We start from the raw sequence: 22,942 nt of genomic DNA, 5'->3' as shown, positions 1-22,942 counted from the left end.
CTTTAAAGTGGGGTACACGGTTCTCCTCCCTCCAAGTTAAATCCTTGCAACAATGCTGAGAGACAGTGACTAGCCCAAGGACACAGTGAGCTTCCTGGCTTGAGTGCAGATTTGGACCCTGGTTTCCTAGATCTTAGTTCAGCATCCTAACCGCTACACCACACAGGCTCTCAGTGGGATCTTGCTTTAATACTGGCAATGGGGCAACTTCCTCCTTGACACCTGAAGGCAGAAGGCTTTGCACACACTTTGTGACTGTATCACTAACTGCTAAGCTGCAGAGGTCATATACACAAAGCACTCTTAACACAACTTGAACAGTCACCCTAAGAAGAATACTGAGAACCAGTGCTCCCACCCCAAAAAAGGGTACTCTCATTTTCCTACTCATATTGAAATACTGTCCCTCAATGAGACCAAACTTAGATTCACAAAATGTTTAGGGGTATGCATCCGCCCCCCCCCACCGAAAAAAACACTGCTGGGAACTGTAGTTTACCCCACAGTGCTACAGTTCCCAGGATTCTTTTGTAAGGTGCTGTGCTTTAAGATTGTGCTTTGCAAGGCAGCCAAAATATGTTTTCTCATTTATATGCGCGACTTTCACTTCGGAGGAGGTAGGGATCTGTGTCTGAAAGTGAAGTGTGGTGTCGTGGTTTAGGCTAGGTTTGCAGAGACCCACGTTTAAATTGTTCTTTGTGGTGGACAGAGTTGATGGTAGTAAAGCGGGGGGTGGGGAGGAATTAATGGCCCAACTTGAAAGTTTGCTTTTCAAAGGTTTCCCAAGCAGCCTCACAATAATTACAACTCCCATGATTCTCTCTCTCTGTGAAATAGCCCTGTCAGTTGTTTTTCATCTGAATATATACCTGAGCAGGCATTCAATTGCTGCCAGGTTTCTTTATTAAAGAGTTCCTCTTAAGGAGCGCAAGACAACTTATACTGTATAGTTTTTAATAGATTATAAATATCTATATGCTTTCAATTGTGTCAATGTTTGATACTTTTTTAAAAAAAGTTTTGCTCTGTGTTTTTAGCAGTTCTTATTTTTTTGTCTGTAAGCAGCCTTGACTCTGTCAGGGTTCAAACAAACAAATGTATGTATGTATGTATGTAATAATATGGTTCCTATTTCTTCCCTCACTCATTTTATCCTCACAAGAACCCTGCTGGGTAGACTCAGGCTACACTGAGAGAAAGCTGCTGGCTCAAGGTCACCTTAAGCCTCTGCCTTAGCCCAACAGCCTTAACAGCTGCACCTCAGTGGCGTAAAAGCCAGTTCTGAGAGGGGGAATTTAGTGTGTGTGTGGGGGGGGTGACTTGTGACGTAATATGACGTCCCAAGCGTCATGGTTCAAGGCTTCCGAACCGTCATGCATCTTGGGAAAGAGAACGCGCATCGCGTATAACTCTCCTTACTTCGTCCCTGCTGGGTTACCGTACCCTTGCTCGCCCGCCCGCCCCGCTATTTGACCGCTGAGCTTGTGATAGGCGGGGCTGCTCTAACAGTCACTACCGCTTGCCCAATACCGCGAGAGCTCTCGCGCGGCGCCGGCCAATGGCACCTTGAGCTCGCGCAGCCCCTCCTTCCCGAGCTCGCCATAGTATCTTGTGAAAGGGGAGAGCTTGCGCGCGCGCGCGCCCTACCCCCCCCTACGGTGTCCCTCAAATGGCATCGCCCACCGTGGATCCTCCGCGGGGCGGTGGCAGGACAGACCAAATGCAGTCTTTCGAGAGGGGTGAGCGTGTTTAATGGGTAGGTAGGCTTGGTGCAAGGGCGGGTGAGGTATTTAATGTTAGATACTGAGGTGGTATTAGCATTATTAGCTTGACTGCCTATTCTTTTCTTTTCCCTCGGCAGGAAGGTGGGGGCACACACGACTTCTGCAGTTGGTATGGAGCAGGCTGAAGTTCCACCGGGAGAGTTCCCCCCCCCCCCCAGCCTTGCATTCACTACCCAGAGGACACGAAGTGGCACAGAAGCGAAGATGTAACCTGCTGTTGGAAGCCCTCTTCCATCTTAATCAAGATCTCTGTTGGGGCCTTCTGCGTGCATTCCCACTGAGCTCCTGTCCTTTCCGCATGGCGCTTTAAAAATGCAATAAAAGAGGTAAAGTGATTAAAGGAAGCGATCAAAACCACCTATGTGTGCATGTGATGGTGGCCTCAATATCTTTATTCCTTGCAGCATTCCAGTGTGGTGGTTGTATAAACTAACAGCACTGAATTTTGAATTGCATTCTGTTATGTTTCTGTATACGCTGGAAGCTACCCGGAGGGGCTGGGGCGACCCGGTCACATGGGCAGGGTGCAAATAATAAAATTATTACTATGATGGTAATATAATCTACCAGTCCTGTGGTGGGTAATTAGTCTTGAGCGTCTGTTTTAGCACTTGTTTTCCTCTACCTTACTCCAGAGGCTCTCTGACCAGTAGAGTGCTTTGGCATTGCCTGAGGATATATTGAAGTCATGCTCATATCCCTCCCCAGTAGGATGTTTGGTTCCCATTGGGGTCTACAATTTGAGCAAACATTCATCTGATGGTAGGTACTTACAAGACTCTGGGCGCAGGCATGACGCAGCACATGTACAGAATGCATACAGTGGTACCTTGGTTTATGAATTTAAACCAATTCCGGAGGTCCGTTCTTACACCGAAGCCGTTCTTAAACTGAGGCGCGCTTTCCCTAATGAGTCCTCCAGCCACCAGTGCCCTTCCACTGTTCGTTGACCGAGGTAAAGTTTGCTAACCAGAACAATACTTCTGGTTTTGCAGAGTTCGTAACCCGAATAGTCAGTTAACAGGACTGTCCGTTGACTGAGGTACCGCTGTATTGGCAAATTACAGTGATGGATTGCAGCTTTACAGCATACCCAACCTCTCTGTGAGCAAAATCGGGGGAAGGGGCATGAGATCTGGGGCTTAGCAAAAAAGTACTCTTTAATAATTATCCCACATCTTGGCAGTTGGTGGTGGTTGCCAGGTTGGCTGACTGCCTTTGAGAATGTAGCGGGTTGAAAAGTTGATTGGTTTATTTAATGCCGCTTTGTAAGGAAGCCCATGATAGCTGATTAGCTTAAAGCAGGCATAGGCAAACTTGGCCCTCCATATGTTTTGGGACTACAACTCCCATCATCCCTGACCACTGGTCCTGTTAGCTAGGGATCATGGGAATTGTAGTCCCAAAACATCTGGAGGGCCGAGTTTGCCTATGCCTGGCTTAAAGGCTAGCAGAACAATCTGCAAAGAGGCTAGTGTTGTGTGTTTTCATACTGGCTGCAGAGGAAGGTGACATCCAGCTAAGTCATACTTGGATAAGAATAACCATTTAAATAAATGTGCTTAAATGGGTCTACTCTGAGCATGAGTTACATCGTATACTGCAAGTGTCCCTGATAGTGAAAAAGAGAAGAGGAGCACCAGAGTAGCAGGAAAATTCAGGCACTAATTCTTCATAGAGTATTCCCCAGTATCAACCGTATTGGGTCCTAAGATTGGCAGGGGATGCCCTGATGGTGCTGCTGCAACTGGATGTTGCCCAGCTGGTGTTGACCTATGTCAGGGCCTTTTTGGTGGTGGTTTCCCATTTGTGGAATGCCCTCCCTGGTGAAACGCATCTGTATCCCTCACTATTCACTTTCAGGAGGAATTTAAATATATTCTTGTTTACCCAGGCACTTGATGACTGAAATATACTGTTCTTGGCAACCATGAAAATGATTAGCTTCAAGAGTATGTGGTTGTTTTTAGACAACTTTTTAATTTTACTTTTAGTTGAATTGTTTTATCACTTTTCTGTGTCCTGCTGCCCTAGGTCCCCTTGGGAGATAAATTTAATAAATGAATACATAAAGTTATATATGTTTATTTTATTTATTAAATATCTATTCTGCCCTTCATTTGAGGATCAAACAGCAGTTTACAATAACCCCACCCCACAAAAATACATACCGTAGTAAAAAAAAGAAACAATACCTCACAGTTTAAAAGGCCATAATTTATTTATATATGGAGACAAAAAAACGTGGTGTTTTGATTTTCTATTCATATATAGTTAATACTCCTCTGTTGTTTTTTAATTATTATTTCTTTAGGCACTTTGATCACAGCTGCGGTATTCATGCTGATGAGAGATTATGGCTCCGTATCATGTTCAGCCATAGCAACCCTATTCGTATGATTGGACTCATTCTGCAGTTAAGCCAAGTTTCCAACACACCTGCTAGAAATGGAACTTCCTGGTGGCATCTAAACTCTGAAGTTTGTGAAAGGAACAAAGCTTTAGTTGAAGGAACCATTAGTGCTGTTCTTGTAATTAGTGCTGTTCAAGCCAAGCAGCTGTAAATAATTTGTATGCATCTAAGGCATTACCTATAGGGATGCGGGTGGCGCTGTGATCTAAACCAAAGAGCCTAGGGCTTGCTAATCAGAAGGTCGGTGGTTCGAATCCCCGCCACGGGGTGAGCTCCTGTTGTTTGGTCCCAGCTCCTGCCCACCTAGCAGTTCGAAAGCACATCAAGTGCAAGTAGATAAATAGGTACTGCTCCAGCGGGAAGGTAAATGGCGTTTCCGTGCGCTGCTCTGGTTTGCCAGAAGTGGCTTAGTCATGCTGGCCACATGACCCGGAAGCTGTCTGCGGACAAACGCCAGCTCCCTCAGCCAATAAAGCAAGATGAGCGCCGCAACCCCAGAGTCGCCCGCGACTGGACCTAATGGTCAGGGATACCTTTACCTTTAAGGCATTACCTATTAATGTTCCTATTTTACATTCATCCACACTTTATTAGATATTTTTATATAGATACATATATAATTTCTGAACTTTGAAGTCTGAGATGGTGCTTTTTAATTTTTTTAATGATGTGTCTGATGTAATAAAGTAGATCATTATTTGTTAATTGAATACAGTAATAAAAAGTTTGATAGTTATTCATATTGAATATTATATTAATATATTATGAAATAAAGCATACCTTTGCACAATTCTCCTTGAGTCTTTGGTATTTTCCTCATCTCACCCTGTTTATTAATATAATCAATAAAGCAGAACCTGTTTCATAAAATGAATCCATTTCCTGTTTTTGTCTTTATGCCAGGCCTTGATTTAGTTTGTTTTTCTGCTAATATAAAAATGCGAACTTTATTATACCAAGCTTCTAACGATGGATCTTTAGAGTATTTCCAGCATTTTTCAACCAGTAAAAACCATGATACCCTGATAAAAACAAGAAGAAGCATTTCCTTATATAGGATGTGGACATTTTGACAATGAAAGATTTGATAATGATATTAATTTTGGAGCCATCTGTATTTCCTTCTTTACAGTAAGACTATACAGTATTTTTAAAAGATGCCCTGTCAAAACCCATGCACATATTGGCATTCCCAGCACATGTAGGAAATATGCCTCCCATCCCTTGCATCTCCTCCAACAAGTTTTGTGCCCATTATTCTTTTAAACTTTGGGCTGTTCCTATTGTCTCATTGTAAATGTTTGATGCCAGAACTTTCATTGTACAGTAAAGTCAAAAGCATCAATTGCTCAAATCCTGTTAAAGACCTAGTAGCCTGATTCCTGCTCTTTTGGTTTGAGATAAAGAAAAGACTGATGTAACTGGGACCAGTTTACTCATATCGTACCCAAGCGGACCTAATTTGGGAGCTGCCCCTTCAAACAGATCACGTATAAAAACTATGCCCCACATTTGCCACTGGCTTAAGTATTGAATTTTGCTCCTCCAAAAATAAAATAAAAAATAAAATAAAATAAAAGGGAGTAACAGAAAAGAAAATGGAGTTTACTCTGTCAGGAGTTTAGCCTACACTTGAGTAGGACCCTCGCAGAGACATGCTTGACTGGCATGTTCCCTCCCTTCTGGTCTTTCGTTCGGGAGCTTCAAAAGCTTTCTTCAGCCCGAACATCGCAACGACCGATGCCAACCAACACCAGCACACTTAGGGATCTGCAGAGTTTGCGCGTGGCTTGCATGACAGACCTCAGCAACTCAGCATTTTGGCTAATCTACTTTATTTACATATAAACACACACCGAGCACTGCAACATGGCTCCCTCTCTCTCTAGCATCAGACAGCAAAGAGATAAAGAACAAGGGACAATAGTCCCACTTCACGGAACACAGTAACACAAACATCCTGTCTGTAGTGGTTAAGAGCAGTAGATTCGTAATCTGGGAAACCGGGTTCGCGTCTCCACTCCTCCACATGCAGCTGCTGGGTGACCTTGGGCTAGTCACACTTCTCTGAAGTCTCTCAGCCCCACTCACCCCACAGAGTATTTGTTGTGGGGGAGGAAGGGAAAGGAGAATGTTAGCCGCTTTGAGACTCCTTCGGGGAGTGATGAAGTGGGATATCAAATCCAAACTCCTCTGTGGAGTCAAAACATACAGTCATGTGAAAGACAACAATCCTATGACTGCAATCATGGAGCCAGGAATTCTAACATATTCTGCCCCCCTCCCAGGCTATAAGCATGTAACTGAGGGAGGGATTATATGTAGTTTCTGGATACACCCCCTAAATTTGTAAGGTAAACTGTGCACTGCCCTGTACTTAGTCAAACCCTGCAGGGAGACTCACCTGGTACCATAATTGTATACTGTACAGTGTTTTTCTTCTGGAAAAAGTGCTGGAAATACCTATCCTTCAGTACCCCCAGAAAAAAAGCACTGATTATATACAGATTTAGGTGCCAGACTTTTGGCTCTGAATTCTGTGGCCTCCTTTTGAGTGGCTGGGAAGTTTCAATCTTGCCTCGTTTTTAAAGGATTGCCTTTCAGATTTTTCTTTGTTTTTCTTCGATGCCGGTTTTGAATTATAATATAATAATGATAAAAAAATATTATTTATACCCTGCCTATCTGGCTGGGTTTCCCCAGCCACTCTGGGCGGCTTTGGGTTATCACAGTAAAAAAGAAAGATGAATAAATCCAATAAATAAAAATAATTGAGAATTTATTATTCTCCCCATTTCTTTTAGTGGATTTATTGATCGGTTTTCAATGTTCTTTCAAGTTGGATGATTATGGGTGATTATTTATTGTATTTGACTGAAGTGGTGTACATCGCACTCTTAAAAATTGCTGGCATTTATTGCTTGATTTTACAATCAGGAATTATAGCAGATTTTTTAAAATGGCTATTTAATTTTTAAACCCGAGTCTAAAATTATGCAGAAAACAACTAGTGCGCATGTACCAATTCAGATTCTTTCTCTTCCTCCTTCCCGCTCCTTCCCTCCTTCCCCCTCCTTTTCTGTCACACTTTGGCACATGCGCCGTCAGGGCCGTCCCTTCCCCGCGCCTAGAGAACGTACTTTACGTTCACGCTGGGCGGAGCCTCTATTCGCATGCGCATTTCTCCAAACCGAAGCCAACTAGCAGAGCTGGGCGGGCGGGCGGGCGAGGGTGGGGTGAGGCTGGCGTAAGCGCGCTTACCCGGGTTGACCGGCGCGACGTCCCACGAACTGACCCTCACCGGCGCCCGTACAACCAGCGCATGCGCATGCGTCTCTCTCTATCTTTTTTTTGTTTCCTCCTCCTCCGCCAGTTTCCTGTCAGGAGGCGGATGGCAGAAGCAGGGCCCGGCTCGGAGCGGGAGGGACGAGTTGGGGAGGCGCCTTGACTGGAGCGCAGCGGGTTGACGCCTCGCCGGAGAGACAAGGTAGAGCCGGCCGGTCCCGGGAGGGCTTGGCGGCTTGTGTGTGAGGGCCGAGGTGTCTAGGCCGCTCTAGGCCCGGCCTGAGAAGCAAGCCAGGCCTCGAACTCGGACCTCCCCCCCCCTTTCTCCTCTCGCGCGCGCCTGAGGGAGTTAACGGGCGCCGGGAAGGGCCAAGAAGGGCCGGTCCCGCCGGCAAGAGAACGCAAACGCCACTCCAGGAGCTTTTTCTGCCGGGGCGCTTCCGCGACAGGGTGACGGGACCTTTTTCGCCCTGCCGGATCGGGCCCCTGTATCCCCAGCATCCTAGTCTCAACAGTGGTAGGGAGGGAAGGACTGTGCCGGTCCGTGGCTGCGGTTTAGGGCACCCGCTTTGCACGCAGGGTGTCCCAGGATCAGGCCAGGTTGGCTGGGTGGAGAGGAGCCAAACTGAAACCCTGGAGAGCCAGTCATTGCATTTGTTTTTGTTTTATTGCAGGCACCCGCAAACTCGGCCCTTCAAATGTTTTGGGACTACAACTCCCATCATCCCTAGCTCACAAGACCAGTGGTCAGGGATGATGGGAATTGTAGTCCCAAAACATTGGAGGGCTGCGTTTGGGGATGCCTGGTTTATTGCATTTACGCCCCACTTTTCTCTCCCCAAGGAGCCCAAGGTGGCACACATGGTTCTCATTTAACCCCCTGCAACAACCCTGCGAGGTAGCCTAAGCCGAGAGACCGCAACTGGCCCCAAGGCCAAGCCCACTGTGTTTCGTGACTGGGGATTTGAACCCAGGTTCTTAGTCCACTAACACTAACCACCACACCACACTGTAGAACAGCCTTTCCCAAGGCTAGGGTGTTGTTGGACTACGACACCCATCACCCCTGGTTAGCAGGACCGATAGTCAAGGACGATGGGTATTGTAGTCCAACAGCACCCCAAGTTTGAGAGGTGCTGCTGTAGCTGTACCAAGCTAGATGGAGCCAATTGTCTGAGTTGTTTAGGCATAGAAACACAAGAAAATTCCTTGGTTTTTTTTGTATTGTTGTTAATATTGATATGTTATGGGCGTAGAGAGCTGCCGCTTTGGGTGTCATCGATCATTCGCCTCTCACAGCCAAACCCTTATACAATGACTTGGAGAAATAAAAGTAATAGAACCATTCAGACAAGAGTACAGATTTATGTGATTCATTTTAAAAGCATCATGAACTCCTTAATCAAATAGATCTTTTAAGTGCCATGCATAATAAAATTGTCGATAAAATACAACTAAACTCCACCAAAAAAAGTATGCATACAATAATTTTTAAAATTCAGATTTAATTTGTAAAATGTTTAAAACAAATGTAAGTAATTAAATTACATGCCTGGATAGACTTGTGAAAGTGCTACTGGGTGCAGAGAAAAAGATACTGTACTGGATTAAGACACCAATTCTTTTTTTCCTTAAGGAAAGAAAATTAGCAAAAATAAGGTTTTAACTCCTACAGTGAAATTTATTTTAAGTTTGTTTCAGCAAAAACCTACAGAGAATCTTGTGGCTCCTTAAAGGTGGCCAAATTTATTATTGCACAAGCTTTTGTGGACTACAGTCTTCTGTATCAGAAGCATGATATTTTTAAGGCTTTCCTGAATACTAGAACTGAAGGGGCCACACAAATGTTAACTAGAAGGGAGTTCAGTAGCTGCAGAGCTACCACCTGGAAATAATTTATTAATTAAATATTTAAGAATTTTTATTTTTATTAGTGCTTTGGGAACCTGCTGCTATTATTCAGAAGCAAGTGAATGTGGTTCTTCTCCCTCTCCCACTTTTTAAAAACACCCACAACAACCCTGTGAAGTAGCAAAACAATAACAGATGTATTATGACATAAGCTTTCAAGGTCTGCTAGAGTCCTGTCCTTCAGATGTGTGAGGCGCTGCCCTGAGTTGAAGCGGGGAAAGATTGTAGAAAGAGGTTAGAGAGAAATAAAATTCTGAATAAGCACGTTAACAGCGGCAGTTCCTACACCCAAGTTATTAGCAACTTGAATAAGACTTTGTGCATCATATTGTCCACAGACGTGAAAGTCATAATAAATGTGTTTGGTTTTAAGATGTCATTTCATTCTTCTATTTATGTTTCACATCATAAAAATGAGACAGTAACTACAGAAAACAATTTTAATCCTTCTGTTGTGGTTCAGCATAAAACATTTAACAGAGTATGCAGTACTATCCAGGAGAATATTAACCTTTCTTTTCTTGTCTTACACTTGAAAGGTGCAACTAGTGGTAATAGATCTAGTAGCAGTCAGGCGGAGCACATCTGCTTAAATAATTTGGAAAAGTTGGAAAGAAATTAAATACATTTATTTCTATAGTTCCATCAAGGTACATACATGTATTTCCCAGGGTAACATAAAAAAGCCTGGACTGGAAACTTGGGGAAATCTTTAAAAACCCCTCACAATCATTTAATTTCAAAAGTGGTTGAGGGCACAAAGGGAATGGAAAGACAAGCCTGACAAAACACTGGAGGAATGCTGTCTTTACTGTGTTGCTTAATGAACTCTTCTAAATTTCCCTGTAGACATTGAGAACATTAAAAAGGTGATAATGCACCATGGCAATGGTCCTCAAAATGCCCAACGCCAGCTCCAAAGGTCCCGCTCCTTCACTGGCAGCGAGGGTGAAGACCAACAGGCGAACCTGCCCCAGTCCCCAGCACCTTCGTTTGCTCCTTCAGCAAGCCCATCAGCACCACAGTCTCCCAGTTACCAAATCCAGCAGTTTATAATGAGCAGAAGCCCAGTCACTGGGCAGAATGTGAATATTACCCTGCAGAATGTTGGACCGGTTGCGACAGGAAACCAGCAGATCACGCTTACTCCGTTGCCGATCCCGAGTCCGACCTCCCCGAGTTTCCAGTTCAGCCCTCAGCAAAGGAGGTTTGAGCATGGGTCCCCCTCTTACATTCAAGTTACTTCGCCGTTGCCAACACAGGCTCAGTCTCAGAGCCCCACGCAGCCTAGCTCTATGCCAGTGCAGTCCATATCAAATGTTCGGGCGGGCACTCCAGGGCCTGGCTTGGGGATGTGCAGCCAGAGCCCGACACGAGGCTTTGTTGATGCGAGTGTTCTCGTGAGACAGATTAGCTTGAGCCCTTCAAATGGTGGGCACTTTGTGTATCAGGAAGGCTCCGGCATCACCCAGATATCTCAAGGAACCACAGCTCAGGTGCAGCTTTCATCTTCCGGAGCACCTGCTGCGGTTCGAGAACGTAGGCTGTCACAGCCCCACTCGCAAACCGGTGGCACCATACACCACCTTGGACCACAAAGTCCCGTCGCTAGTGGAGCAAATATCCAACCTTTACCTAGCCCTGGTCACATTGCAACAAATAACTTGCCACCTCATATCAGCAACATCATCCAAGGCATGCAGCAACAGCAGCAGGTTCTCCAAGGTCAGCAGTTGAGCAGATCCCTGGGATATGACCGGACTTCTAGTGGGCTGATAGCTGGAGTTGGAGGAGCTTCTGCTTTTGGAATGACATCGCCGCCACCTCCCACAAGCCCTTCCCGGGCCAGCATGCCCCAGGGGCTGACAAGCCTCCCTCTTGCTCCTTCAGTAAGTGCTGTGGTGAAAAAAACAAAGAAACTGGAAGAGATCCCTCCAGCCACTCAAGAAACCGCTCAGCTGAGAAAGCAATGTTTGGACCACCACCTCAAGGAAATGGAGGTGTTGAAAGACGCTTTCAAAGAGTATTTGATTGAGTTGTTTTTCCTGCAACACCTGCATGGAAATATGATGGATTTCTTAGCCTTCAAGAAGAAGCCTTGTGCGGCGTTGCAAGCATACCTCAGGCAGAATGACTTGGATTTGGAGGAAGAGGAGGAAGAGGAACAATCTGAGGTTATCAATGACGAGGTAGGAACTTGCTGTTCCAATAATTTAGAAATCTACTGGAGCCTAGAATTATTTATACCAGTTATTTGATTTCTAATTTTCTGTAGTCTGTAGCGTGCATACTTGGAACTCAGTACATTTGAAATCAGTTAGTTTTGCACTGGAGTACGAAGCATGATTGGGTTGCAAGATTTATTAGGCCAGTAGGTATCCTGCAGCATTCGTCTTTAAGGTTTGATGTTTTGATGTTGCAAAAAGATTTGCTGGACTTAGGTTTAGGATCTTAAATTTTGCTGTTATTTGTAATTCCATTTGATCTTATTTGTGGTTTTGTTCATAGATTGGTTATGGTGTAGTAGGTAGAATGTTCCTCTTTGATCAGGAAGATGCGAGTTCAAGTCCTGTTCTTACTTTAGCCATGAAATCCAGTTGGTGACTCCAAACAAGTAACCATCTCTCAGCTTAACTTGTCTTGCAGTGTTGTTATGATAAAATTAGAAAGTGTGGGAAATGGAGAAAATTCCTATGCAATGTTGCCCTCAACTTTTTAGAGCAAGTTCAGGGTACACATATGAAAATGATACGAAGTTATGATGTGCTGGCTTGCAGTGTTACAAAAATAATGGCAAAATCCTTCGGGAAATATAAATATTTTCTAGTTGTAACCAAAGTGTCAGAAAAGCTGGTTTAACATGGTAGCAGAAGTTGTAGGGCATTTTTCTGTTTTCTGTTTGCTTGCTTTCTCACCAGTCATGCTCACACAGGAACCTTAAACTTGAGTATAAATTTGCACAGTAGGTTTACTGGCACTCAGCTAAAATGGCAAACTTAGCTGTCAGTTAAAAGAAGGTTCAGCTATGTAATTTGTGGTTTATCCAGTGTGTGGTTACTCAGAAGCAAGTCCCACTATGTTAATTGGGGCTTACACCCAGGTAAGCGTGCATAGGATTACAGCCATGATTTTGTAATAACATCAAGTGAAAACTTGAAGCAGGCTTAATTTAGGGCTCCACCAGTTTCTCCAAGTATCACTGTAGTGCAAAATAATAATAAAGGCCTGGATACAAAGAACCCGGTAGCTCGTTCCACATTAGCAAATAATACACTCTGGGGCTATGTTTATCAAATAGCTTCCTCCTCTCTTGCTGCATAGCAGAGTTTGAAACTGAACTTCTCAAGCAGGCTCTGGTGTCTGCTGTTGAAAAATGGTTTGTTTGTTTTTTATAATCAGCCCTGGTGAAAGAAAGCTACTGGGATCCTGCTCCACGTGCTTAATTTTGTTACATTAAAAAAAGTGCAGTCTAAAATAAATTTAAACTCTTCATTATCTGTAACTATCTGGCGTAGACACCACTTTCTGTTGTTATCTTGCAAAAACTGTCAAGCCTAAAGTCTGTGTCTTTTTTTTTTATAAAAAGCAAATTAACAATGCAATCTTATACATTCATACTCAGAAGTCAATTCCATTGAGATTTGCAACTTGAATGGTTTTGCAAGCTTAGCAGTAAATTGTCTAATACTTATACAAATGTTTACTGGTAAAACACAGGTATAAACAGGATTTCTGGAAGTCCCATATTTCAAAGGGGTTCATTCCAATTTATGATACTATTGATTCTAAAGGCGATGTTTATCTACTTTAAACTTCCAAATAATGTGTTTATTTTTTAATTTAAATAATTTATTTACCAATTAACTACAATAGTCTCTGAGTGGTTCGCAAAGATACAATACAAAGAATAAAAATAAGTTAAAATTATAAAATCAAGCTTCAATTAAAATGCCTGCTGGAATAAAAAAAGCCTTCAGTTCAATAGGTGACTCTTTACTTGTTCAATAGGTGATTCTTTACTTGATGCCAGATCTCCAAAGTGTTTCCTTTTGTGAAGAGTTGGAGGCCTTTGAATCCCTCAGTTTGGAACAAATTGGTCACTCACATAATGGGAGCGTGTAATGTCATGAGTGAGGCATATAGCGCTTATATGCAGGGAATACCTCTGAAACAATTTCAGGACTGAGACCTTGTAATAGGTGAAGGATGTATAGTTGCTGACTTGCAAACTACCATTTCCAAAGAGCCAGTCTCTTCTTCCAATTCAGTATTGTAAATATGTTGACATTTTCAATACTATCTTGATTACCTATTTAATGGCAGTTGTTAGTACTCTAATGACCTATTTGCTTCCATCAAAATGGTGGGGGCTATAGTTTTGTGGTCTCACAAAACTATAGAGTGGAAAGCAGGTGAACATCAATTTGAAATTATTTTTAATGAATAGTGACATAATTAACAAAACGAAAAGAACAGCAAATAAAAAACAAATCAAAAAGGACAACAGGCACTTGACATAAAACTCCTTATTGCAGCTCAAGGGGTTTCAGAGTAAGACACTCCTCCTTCAGGAGCTTGAAATGCTTGAGAGTTCTTAAAATTCAAGAACTCATTCTTAAATATAACGAGCTCAAGCTTGAAAAAATAGTACGTACAACCAGGGCTTTTTCCAGCCAGAACTCACTCAAACTCAGTTCTCAGGTGGGCTCCATTGCCATTCTAACGAAGGAGGTGTTCATGGTGAGCTTCAGCACCTCTTTTTCTAGAAAAATAGTACTGAGTACAACTATGTTTATTTAATTCATAAAATTTATGCACTGCTTGACAGTAGAGGACCTCAACATGGTTGAATCTCTGCAATTATAATCAAAGTGATACTACCGTACTTTGGATCAGTGTTTCTAAGTTTTACAGAAGTGCTTGTCAGGCATGATGAATACTCAGAACACTAAATGTGGAATCAACTCTTGCTTGTTAAACAAACTCAGATATGTTTTCCTGCAGAATCAATTCTAATGAAAAATGCAGCAAAAAGCTATTTCATTGGTGTTGTGCATCCCTTTGGTTTCAAACTTTTGCTATGAAGACAGATGCTCCTAATTTTCGAAATGGTTATTCTTCAGAAAGTCTTTCCAAAATTCATTATAAAGGTTGAGTAAAGGCATTTAAGTTCATCTGAGTAGGCCTGGTGGCATGGCACATAAAATCAAATGTATCACTTCTTAAATTTTGATAAAGTACATTCCTTTCTATAGACAGTATTTTTTAAGGAGACTGATTTTAACCTATATCCCCCCAACAGTATATTATTTCCCAGCCCTTTACTTTTTGAATGGTCAAAATTATTTATACCTGCTTAACCGGTCCTGTGTGACATAAATGGATGTTTAAAGCCTTTCACTTAAATTTATAACAGTTTTGCAGGTATCCCTATTTAACACTCAATTTAAGAAAACCTTTTTCCCCCTTTGTAAAAAATAAAATGGACTTATGGAAGACGTTTGAAGAAACAAGTAATAAACTTCCAGGAACATTGACAATGTTACATTTCCTTTTGAAAAACAAGGCACTTTGGGGGTACCTCCTTCTCTTTGTATTTTGTGCATTTCCTCACTCTTATTCCCCCTTCCTTTTATCACCTTCTGCTAAAGCAATGCAACTTCATCCCTTGCCTGGGTGGGCTGATTATTATGGGAGTTTGGGGGAGGTTGCGAGGAGGGGAGAGAATGCAGGCTATGCTCATTGCTTAATAAATGTTGGGGCTCTTCTGAGTGTGAACTGTCTGTCATGCTAATTTTGTTGTCTGTTAGAAAGCCAATATCTCAAGTTAACCCATGTTTATTTGCCTATTCTAAATTTCAGTGAAGACTTTAGGTGGCGAGTGGTTGCAAGTAGCCTGTGCCTCGCCCCATTCTGCTGTCTATAAAGACAAAGCAGAACATCCTATTTATTTTCTTTTTTCTTCTTAAAAAAAAGTGGGTTCAAGTCCCATCACACCTATGGGCCTTTTCTTAAAATCCCCTCTTCAGCGAGGAACCATCAATACAATGCAAAGTGGAGTGTGTTGATCAGATTTTTTAAAAACGGAAGAAAAGAAAATGATTTCCCTTTTTGTTTCCCCCCAAAATATCTTCTCTCAGGTAAAGGTTGTGACAGGAAAGGATGGGCAGACTGGTACTCCTGTTGCTATAGCAACCCAGCTTCCTCCAAATGTTTCTGCTGCTTTTTCATCCCAGCAGCAACCATTTCAGGTACTTTTTCAATGGTTCTAAACTTGTAGTTTCATCCCAGGTGATTATTACTATTCCTTTTTCCCCTCATTCAGATTTGGTATTTGAAAATAGAACCTGCATTTCCCCACCCCACTCCCTGAGAGCCCATCCCTTTTCATCTAAAAAACGGAAATGAATAGTAAAAACCTCTTAAAATTTCAGATGCATGAGTGTTTATGGAGCTTTGAGGAAGTTACTTTTTCCCACCTCTTGTTTCAAAGTTGCTGGCTTATTTCATTAACTTTCAGCTTTTGATGTGTTCCGCTTTGGTTTGCTTGTCTTTGGTTCCCTTGTGCGTTCTGCCTAGTAACAGTGTGGGTCTCTGTGTCTGTGGAATATGACTGTGGATTCTTTCTAAAATTCTGTTCTCTCTCTCCTCCCCCTTTTGTCCTTGATTTTGAAGGTTTTTGAATACAGATACAAAAAGGGGGCAGAACTGCCGCTGCACCTTTTCTCTTTCTGATGCAATTTAAATTACCACACTTTACAAATGCATAATAAAATACCTTGCTGTTTAATAGTCAAATGTATGCACAACAGACCTTATGAATTGTTGGATTAAATTGTGGGTGCCAGAAAATAGAGTGAAAGAGTTATCATGCCCTGCGCTGAAGGGTTGTGCTCGAAATAATGGTCTGGTTCAGATGTAATGGCAAACCATGATTGATTGTAAGGTTAGAGAGCCTAACTCACATACTATTTTTCTCTCTCTTTTTCTCCTGAGAGGAGGACAGCTTCTGCTTTGACCTAAGCACAGTTGTGGGACCTCCTGTGGTCTGCTATAACTATAGCTTGTTCTTCACAAACAAGCTGTGGTTTGGTATCTTGGTTTGCTAAACTAACCACAGTTAGAGCAAACCATAGCTCTCTGAGTTCAGAAATAATGGAATTGTGGCTTAGTTCAAAACTGGAAGTTTTTGATCATAGGAACATAGGAAGCTTCTTTATACTGAATCATGTCACTGGTCCATCTAGCTCAGTATTTACAGTGATGGGCAGCATCTCTTCTGGGTTTTAGAGAAACAGGGAGGGCATAAGTCTGAGCCTTTGGCCAGCTCATTCTAATATAGTGGTACCTCGGGTTACATACGCTTCAGGTTACAGACCCCGCTAACCCAGAAATATTACCTTGGGTTAAGAACTTTGCTTCAGGATGAGAACACAAATCGTGCTCTGGCAGCGCGGCAGCATCAGGAGGCCCCATTAGCTAAAGTGGTGCTTCAGGTTAAGAACAGTTTCAGGTTAAGAACAGACCTCCAGAACGAATTAAGTACTTAAGCTGAGGTACCACTGTAAAGACAAAATAGCTTTTTTTTGTTTCTCAAGCAGGCCATTATGACAGACTAGGGTGCCTCCTAGGCAGAAAGGCAGTTCAAAAGATTGTGTACAGAAAATGTCATCTACAATTAGTGTGTGGGACATTACTTTAATGATATTTTAATTGCATATATTCAAATATTAAGAACTTGTTTTGTGTTCCACACTTTATTTGGTATTACAGTTCCTTTTATTATTTTGTTCTAAACTATATCTTTATGGCAAGCATCAATTCTTTACACAAGGTGAGGTTTTCCCCCACCCTTACCTGATTTATCATATGTGTACCAGGTATTACCTCCTCTGTAAACAAAACAAAACAAAACAGAAACCTAATGTCTACAAGTATATCTCAATCTGTAAATCTAAATTTATGTAAAGCTAAATTTCATATTTACCTAAAGTGTACATTTTTTAAAATTGCTGCCTCTATTATAGTTATAGTTACAATTCTGAAGCCATTTGGTGGACCTTGATGAAACTCTCCAGCCTTAGGCTGTTATGCCAACACACTAACGCCAACGCACACATTCAAAGCAGAATTCAAAGTAGGAGTTGCTTCCAAATAAATGTGCTTAGGTACTGGTGGTAATGGTAATACGTACAGTTTGTAGCAATGTTAGATCATATTCTTAGACACTCTTACCCTTTATTTGTGAGTAAACCCCTTAATTCAGACTTACCGCTGAGTAGACATGTGTAGTGTTGCACTGTTAGTTGGGTTCTTTCCATTAAACATTTTACACTATATTGACATGTCCATTGAAATCTAGATGAGCTCTCCGACGGCAGCAGTCTAATGACCTGTTTGCTCCCATCAAGACAGTGGTGGCTATGCAGCTTCAGAGAACGAGAGACACTGACTACATGAGCAGATATCTGCCCAGCCTCCTGCCCTCCAAGCGTTTTGTACTACAACTCCCATCAGCCCCAGCCAACATAGGCATGTTCAGGGGTGATGGAAGTTGTAGTCTGAAACATCTGAAGGGCACCAGGTTGGGGGAAACCAATGGGGGAGGCTTCTTCTCCTGCCAGGGGGAACTACAAGCCCTCCCTTCACTCAACAGGCCTATAATAATGATGGACTTTTTGCCCTTGTATGGTGATTGGATTAATGAATCACTTTTGCTGGTACCCACTTCGTTTTCAGATTTCTGCCTCCAGTATCTTGAGGATTGGTCTGTCCTAGCATTGTTGTTTCTTGCATACATTGGCACCTACTGTTTTGGGGAAATTGGATGGTCCCTGTGAACTGGGGGTGACGGGAAGGGCACAGAATCTTGGTGGGATTGGTTGTAGCATAGAAAGCACCAAATTCTTGGTGTCTCCATGCGTGAAGCAAAAAAGGTTATGATTTCATTCCAGGATCAAGCAAATGAAGGTTTTCAGCTGTGGGGGATGAAGCCTTTACCTTAACTTTGGTTTGTTAGGAAAGAAAGAAAGCTGCATAGATTTCACTTTCTGTAGCGTTACCTATGTCATATAAAAATGAGTATTCTTTGTAAAATAGATTCAGAATCATCTTTAATAACAATCATTGAAAGCTAACAGGTAAGTATATTGCAGTTGCTTTACATTCCTTCATTATAGACATGTTTTTAAAAATGGCCAGCAGCTCTTAGATTTTTCCCTAGATTTTCTCATGCACCATTTTTCTTATTTAAAGAAGGGTTCGTGCATATAAGGTTCTGTCAAAGAAGTTGAGGATTTAATTGAATTCTGAATGCTCTGTTTTTGTTTTATAATAGCAGGCGCATGCAGGGACTCCAGTAACAGGAACTGTGAATACCATAGAAATTGAAGCTTTTAAGAGACAACAGGCACTTACATCAGCAGGTATGGTTCCTTTCAGTGGAACTTTGATCATCCCTTTCGGCTATTAACACCAGGACCATCTTAAATCTAGTGCTTACTTTTTAAAAAGCGTGCTTCAGTGTGACCATGTGGCCTGTTCGTTGCGATGGGAGTTTTGGCTTATGCCATGTGCTCCTCCCACAGCCAGTAAGCTGGATTTCACATGGGCATGGTGTGCATTTCAGCCAACTACTGCCCTGATGCTGTACTTTTCCACAGTAGAGCTGTAGATAAACAGAAAGCCGAATTTAAAACTCACGGGGCATCTTTTTAAAACACTGTAACCTGAACCCCTTCCACTATACCCTGCCATAAATGGAATTTGAATATCACCAGATTCGTCTAAGAGACCCCGAATTGAAGTGGGCCGTCATGGGATGGTTTTTCAGCATCCAGGTGTGACTTCAGGAGTCCCTCTTCAACAACTCATGCCAACAGCACAAGGTACTGTGTTGCCACATGCCAACCGCAGATTAATTTAGCAAGGGGGGGCGTTGGCACCAGAAGCAGAAACCTCACAAAACACAGCCTTTCTGAGATCTCTGGTTCTGCCCTATGCTTTCCCCTTGTAAATTAATATTTGGTGTGAAATGCCTCGTTCCCTTCGAAGGAGCTGAGCGGTAGGCTCCAGTAGTGCATGTGGGCCTGGAAAATGGCCACGCGAGTTGATGCAGAATCATTCACTTGGGAGTTTTCCAGTTTGCAAGAAGGGTGGTTCTCTTTTAGACGTTTTTCATTTTAATTCCACATTAGTTCTTGCATTTGTGCGTATTTTGTTTTGTTTTTGCTTATAATTAACCGTGTCAACAACATTTTAAGACCATAGGACATGTAGGTGACCATTTAATAAAGTTGTTCATGTTGTGTTGTGTTGTGTGTACGTGACTTGTGATTGGAAAAAAACCATAAGATTTTGTGCATGGTAGATTGATGTTGACCGAATTTCTTACTGCGGTTCACCAATGCTAATCTTATTTTAAGTGATGCTGTAAGTGTGTCAAAGTAAGTACAGTTGTACCTCTGCTTACGTATCCCTCCGCTTACGTAAACTTCAGGATACGTAAGTGGCAAACCTGGAAGTATATTTCTGAATTTTTGCCACATGCGCAGAAGCGGTCTCTCCGGTTGCAGAAACCTTAGGATCTGACCGGAGCTCCGGAACGGATCCCGTCCGCAACCGGAGGTACCACTGTGAAGAGTTAACTTTTATCTCCTTGACATGCTCTGGTGTCCTACAAGTCCAAAAGCCTTGGCTTGTGTAATTCAGCTCTTTCCATTTTTCTTCTTGCTTGCAGGTGGAATGCCTCCCACCCCTCAAGCGGTACAGCTCACTGGGCAGAAGCAGAGCCAGCAACAGTATGACCCCTCCAAAGGGCCTCCTGTGCAGAATGCGGCAAGTCTCCACACTCCTCCGCCTCAGCTGCCTGGGAGGCTGCAGTCTAGCAATGTCCCCCTCCCGCCTCTCCCAGCGACCCTGCAGCTTACGCAGCCGCCACAGCCGCCGATCACAGACTCTCTGGCGCAACCTCAGATTCACGTGAAGGCCCAGCCGCAAAGCGTATCCGTTGCCGCTGCCGTGCCGCATGGCCAAGTTCAAGTGCCACTTCAGCAGCAGGTTCAGTCAGCGGCACTTGTACAAGGGCAGATAACGGCCCAGGTATCCCAAGCACAAGCTCCAGCACAGCAACAGGTATTTGGGCAGGAGCATGTGAAAATGTAGCCTTGGTGGAAAGTCTATCCCAAATGTTTATTTATCTTATTTATCTGTCTATCCGTGCAGTCTCAGGAACTCCAGCCTGCACTTCTACAGGCACCACACTGTTTCCATTCTGCATTTGCAAGAAGTCATTCCTTTGGTGTGGTAGCATTTGTACTTTGCAACTCCCTGCCTGTTGATATCAGGCAGGCACCATCACTGTATTCCTTTAGACTCACCTGTTGAAAAAACATTCTCTTTCAGCAGGCCTGTTAGACACATGATTTTTTAAAAAATCAGATGTTTTATTGTGTTATTTTTAGACTTTTTTTACAGCTTTAAAATGTTTCAAATGTGTTATCATTTCATTTTTTGCTGCCCTGCATATAACTTGAATGAATACATGGAAAAGTAAGGGGCTGGCAGGTCCCGTCTAGATATACATAACTGGCCAGTCAAACGTGTGTTTTGCAGCTGACCAGCTTGTTCCTTTTTATGGAGGGTAAGCGGTCATGCAAACAGGCTTCAACACAGGGGTACCACTAACAGAATTATTTTCTATTCAAGTGTGATACCAGGATACCAGGGTGCACACATGTGGAAATGCGCACATGTGTGATGTCAGCTGCTTGCCACCTTAAAAATATATGCAAGATGGGCAGCTGATCATTTTCCAGTCACTGCTCACATCAGGAGAGAAGCAGCTAGAATGCACAGGCATTCATTTCGGATACACGACTTGCATACTTTGTTCTTACACATCGTAACCAATGCTTATCTAGGTGCTCATCGGTGGTCTAGATTTGAACATTCCTTGTGGTTTGCTTCCCCCCCGCCAGGTGAAAGCTGAAGTTAGAACGAGGAGATTTATGGGGGGGGGGTGTAACTGACATTGTCTCCCAACACTCCCCTGCTTTTCATGTTTTATGGTTACAGTTGCAGATGTTAGAACCCAAACCATGTAGTCTGAACCCCTGAATTGGCAGAGAGTTTCAGTTGGCATGCTTACTGCAACTTAAAAAGCTATAAATGAATAAATTCATGAGAACAAACATCTTTAAGGTGAATTGACATTTGATGTTTTATCTTTTATATTCTGCTGGAAACTGCCCAGGGAAACCCAGCCAGATGCGCAGGGTATAAATAAAATGATGATGATGATGATACTACTACTACTAATAATAATAATAATAATTTGTGTTACTTACATGTGTATATTTGTGCACCCAGAGTGAGGCTAATCAAGATTAAGGATGTCTCAGTTCTCAGTGGCTTCCATTGACTTCCATAGAACAAGGAAAATGGATGTGATGGGTGCTGCTTTTAGGGATGATGAATGCAAAGGCTACCCTCAGTTTCTGACATTGGGTGACATGGCCTTTACTTGTAGGTAAACTGTAGCTCTTCAAGCTTGGGATGGCGCTTGCTTGTTTGCTCATCTTTGCAGTACAAAGGCATCGCACCAGGCACCTCACAGGCTAAAACAGCTGGTGTTTCCTATGTGCTGTTGTAACTGGCTACAGTAGTATTTTCTTTGAAACAGCCTGGTTTGCATAATTAGGCCAATATTTGGTCGGTGTGTCTTTGTATCATACTGTATTACAAATGGCAGCAGTGTCTCACTGCTGAACCCCTTTCACTTGGTCTTTTTAACATGGATGTGTGCCTTTCACAGGCAGTGACCCCAGCGCGACCTTCGGCAGACACCGTCCAAAATTCCCAGCGTCTTCCAGCAAGCGTGCTTCCTCCTACCTCATCCAACCCACCAGCAACTGTTTCCAGCGTGGCACCACAGCCCACTTACCCGACACAAACCAGTCGAACTTCGCCAGCGACAAATAAAGCAACTTCTCCTATTGCTTCCAAGCCCCCAGGCTTGGCTGTGACAGCAGCACCAAAGATTCAGAGTCCGGCTCAAAATACAACAGTTCTAGCACAGGACAGCTCTCAAGAGAAGCTGGCAGAACAAGTTAAACTGGTAAGAAAACCCACCACACAATCCAATGCCAGAATTCCCAGTATGCACACAGATTATTCATTTTTTAAAAAAAGAGTAGCTTTGAGGTGATGGCTGGATTCTTTTGCTCCTGTATGAGAATATTTGCAATATCATCTGCCTTACGATTAGCGGTAATGAACAAGGAGACCCTTTGTTAGCGTTGTTGAATTTCTCAGAACAACCTTCCCTGATTGCAGATCAAAAGCAGAACTTGGGTTTGTCGTCTAGCCGTGATTTGATTCCAGACAGTTGCAACGGTTTCTTTTACCATCCCAGTTAGACATAGTTCAGGAAAGATTACTTTAGGTGCCTCTCTTTCCACAGGTTTCCTGATCTTTCAGATAGCGGCTAACCACAGGGCACCCATCTCAATCCTGATAAACTGATAAGTCACCACAGATGCCAGTCTGA

General features: G+C 42.9%; 1 protein-coding gene and 1 long non-coding RNA gene across 53 annotated transcripts in view; both read left to right on the top strand.

Moving 5' to 3' along the window:
• The first annotated feature begins 1,316 nt into the window (after positions 1–1,316).
• On the top strand, positions 1,317–4,989 carry LOC310694122. Of its 3 annotated transcripts, none has more exons than XR_014519552.1 (3): positions 1,317–1,739; positions 1,862–2,110; positions 4,099–4,989. It is a non-coding gene; the product is annotated as an uncharacterized lncRNA (long non-coding RNA). The 3 variants fall into 3 exon arrangements; XR_014519553.1 differs by having other exon boundaries at positions 1,318–1,756; XR_014519554.1 differs by having other exon boundaries at positions 1,318–1,760.
• A 2,413-nt stretch (positions 4,990–7,402) lies between these two features.
• The window catches only part of EP400 (E1A binding protein p400), a 77,847-nt gene continuing 62,307 nt past the window's right edge, over positions 7,403–22,942 (top strand). For 37 of the 50 annotated variants that reach the window (XM_083476337.1, XM_083476335.1, XM_083476334.1 and 34 more), the window contains exons 1-7: positions 7,551–7,684; positions 10,243–11,582; positions 15,534–15,644; positions 18,731–18,818; positions 19,173–19,280; positions 20,132–20,526; positions 22,208–22,510. In XM_083476337.1, coding sequence (XP_083332463.1) covers positions 10,269–11,582; positions 15,534–15,644; positions 18,731–18,818; positions 19,173–19,280; positions 20,132–20,526; positions 22,208–22,510 — 2,319 coding nt within the window. In that variant the 5' untranslated portion in view covers positions 7,551–7,684; positions 10,243–10,268. Of the gene's footprint in view, positions 7,685–10,242; positions 11,583–15,533; positions 15,645–18,730; positions 18,819–19,172; positions 19,281–20,131; positions 20,527–22,207; positions 22,511–22,942 lie in introns of all 50 variants that reach the window. The other 13 variants (XM_083476341.1, XM_083476339.1, XM_083476338.1 and 10 more) reach the window with 4 other exon arrangements.

The sequence above is a fragment of the Podarcis liolepis genome, assembly GCF_965112155.1.
Source record: "Podarcis liolepis genome assembly, chromosome: 15".
Taxonomy (NCBI): Eukaryota; Metazoa; Chordata; class Lepidosauria; order Squamata; family Lacertidae; genus Podarcis; species Podarcis liolepis.
The sequence above is the reverse complement of the archived record's forward strand: the minus strand, read 5'-3'. Positions and strand labels throughout refer to the sequence as shown.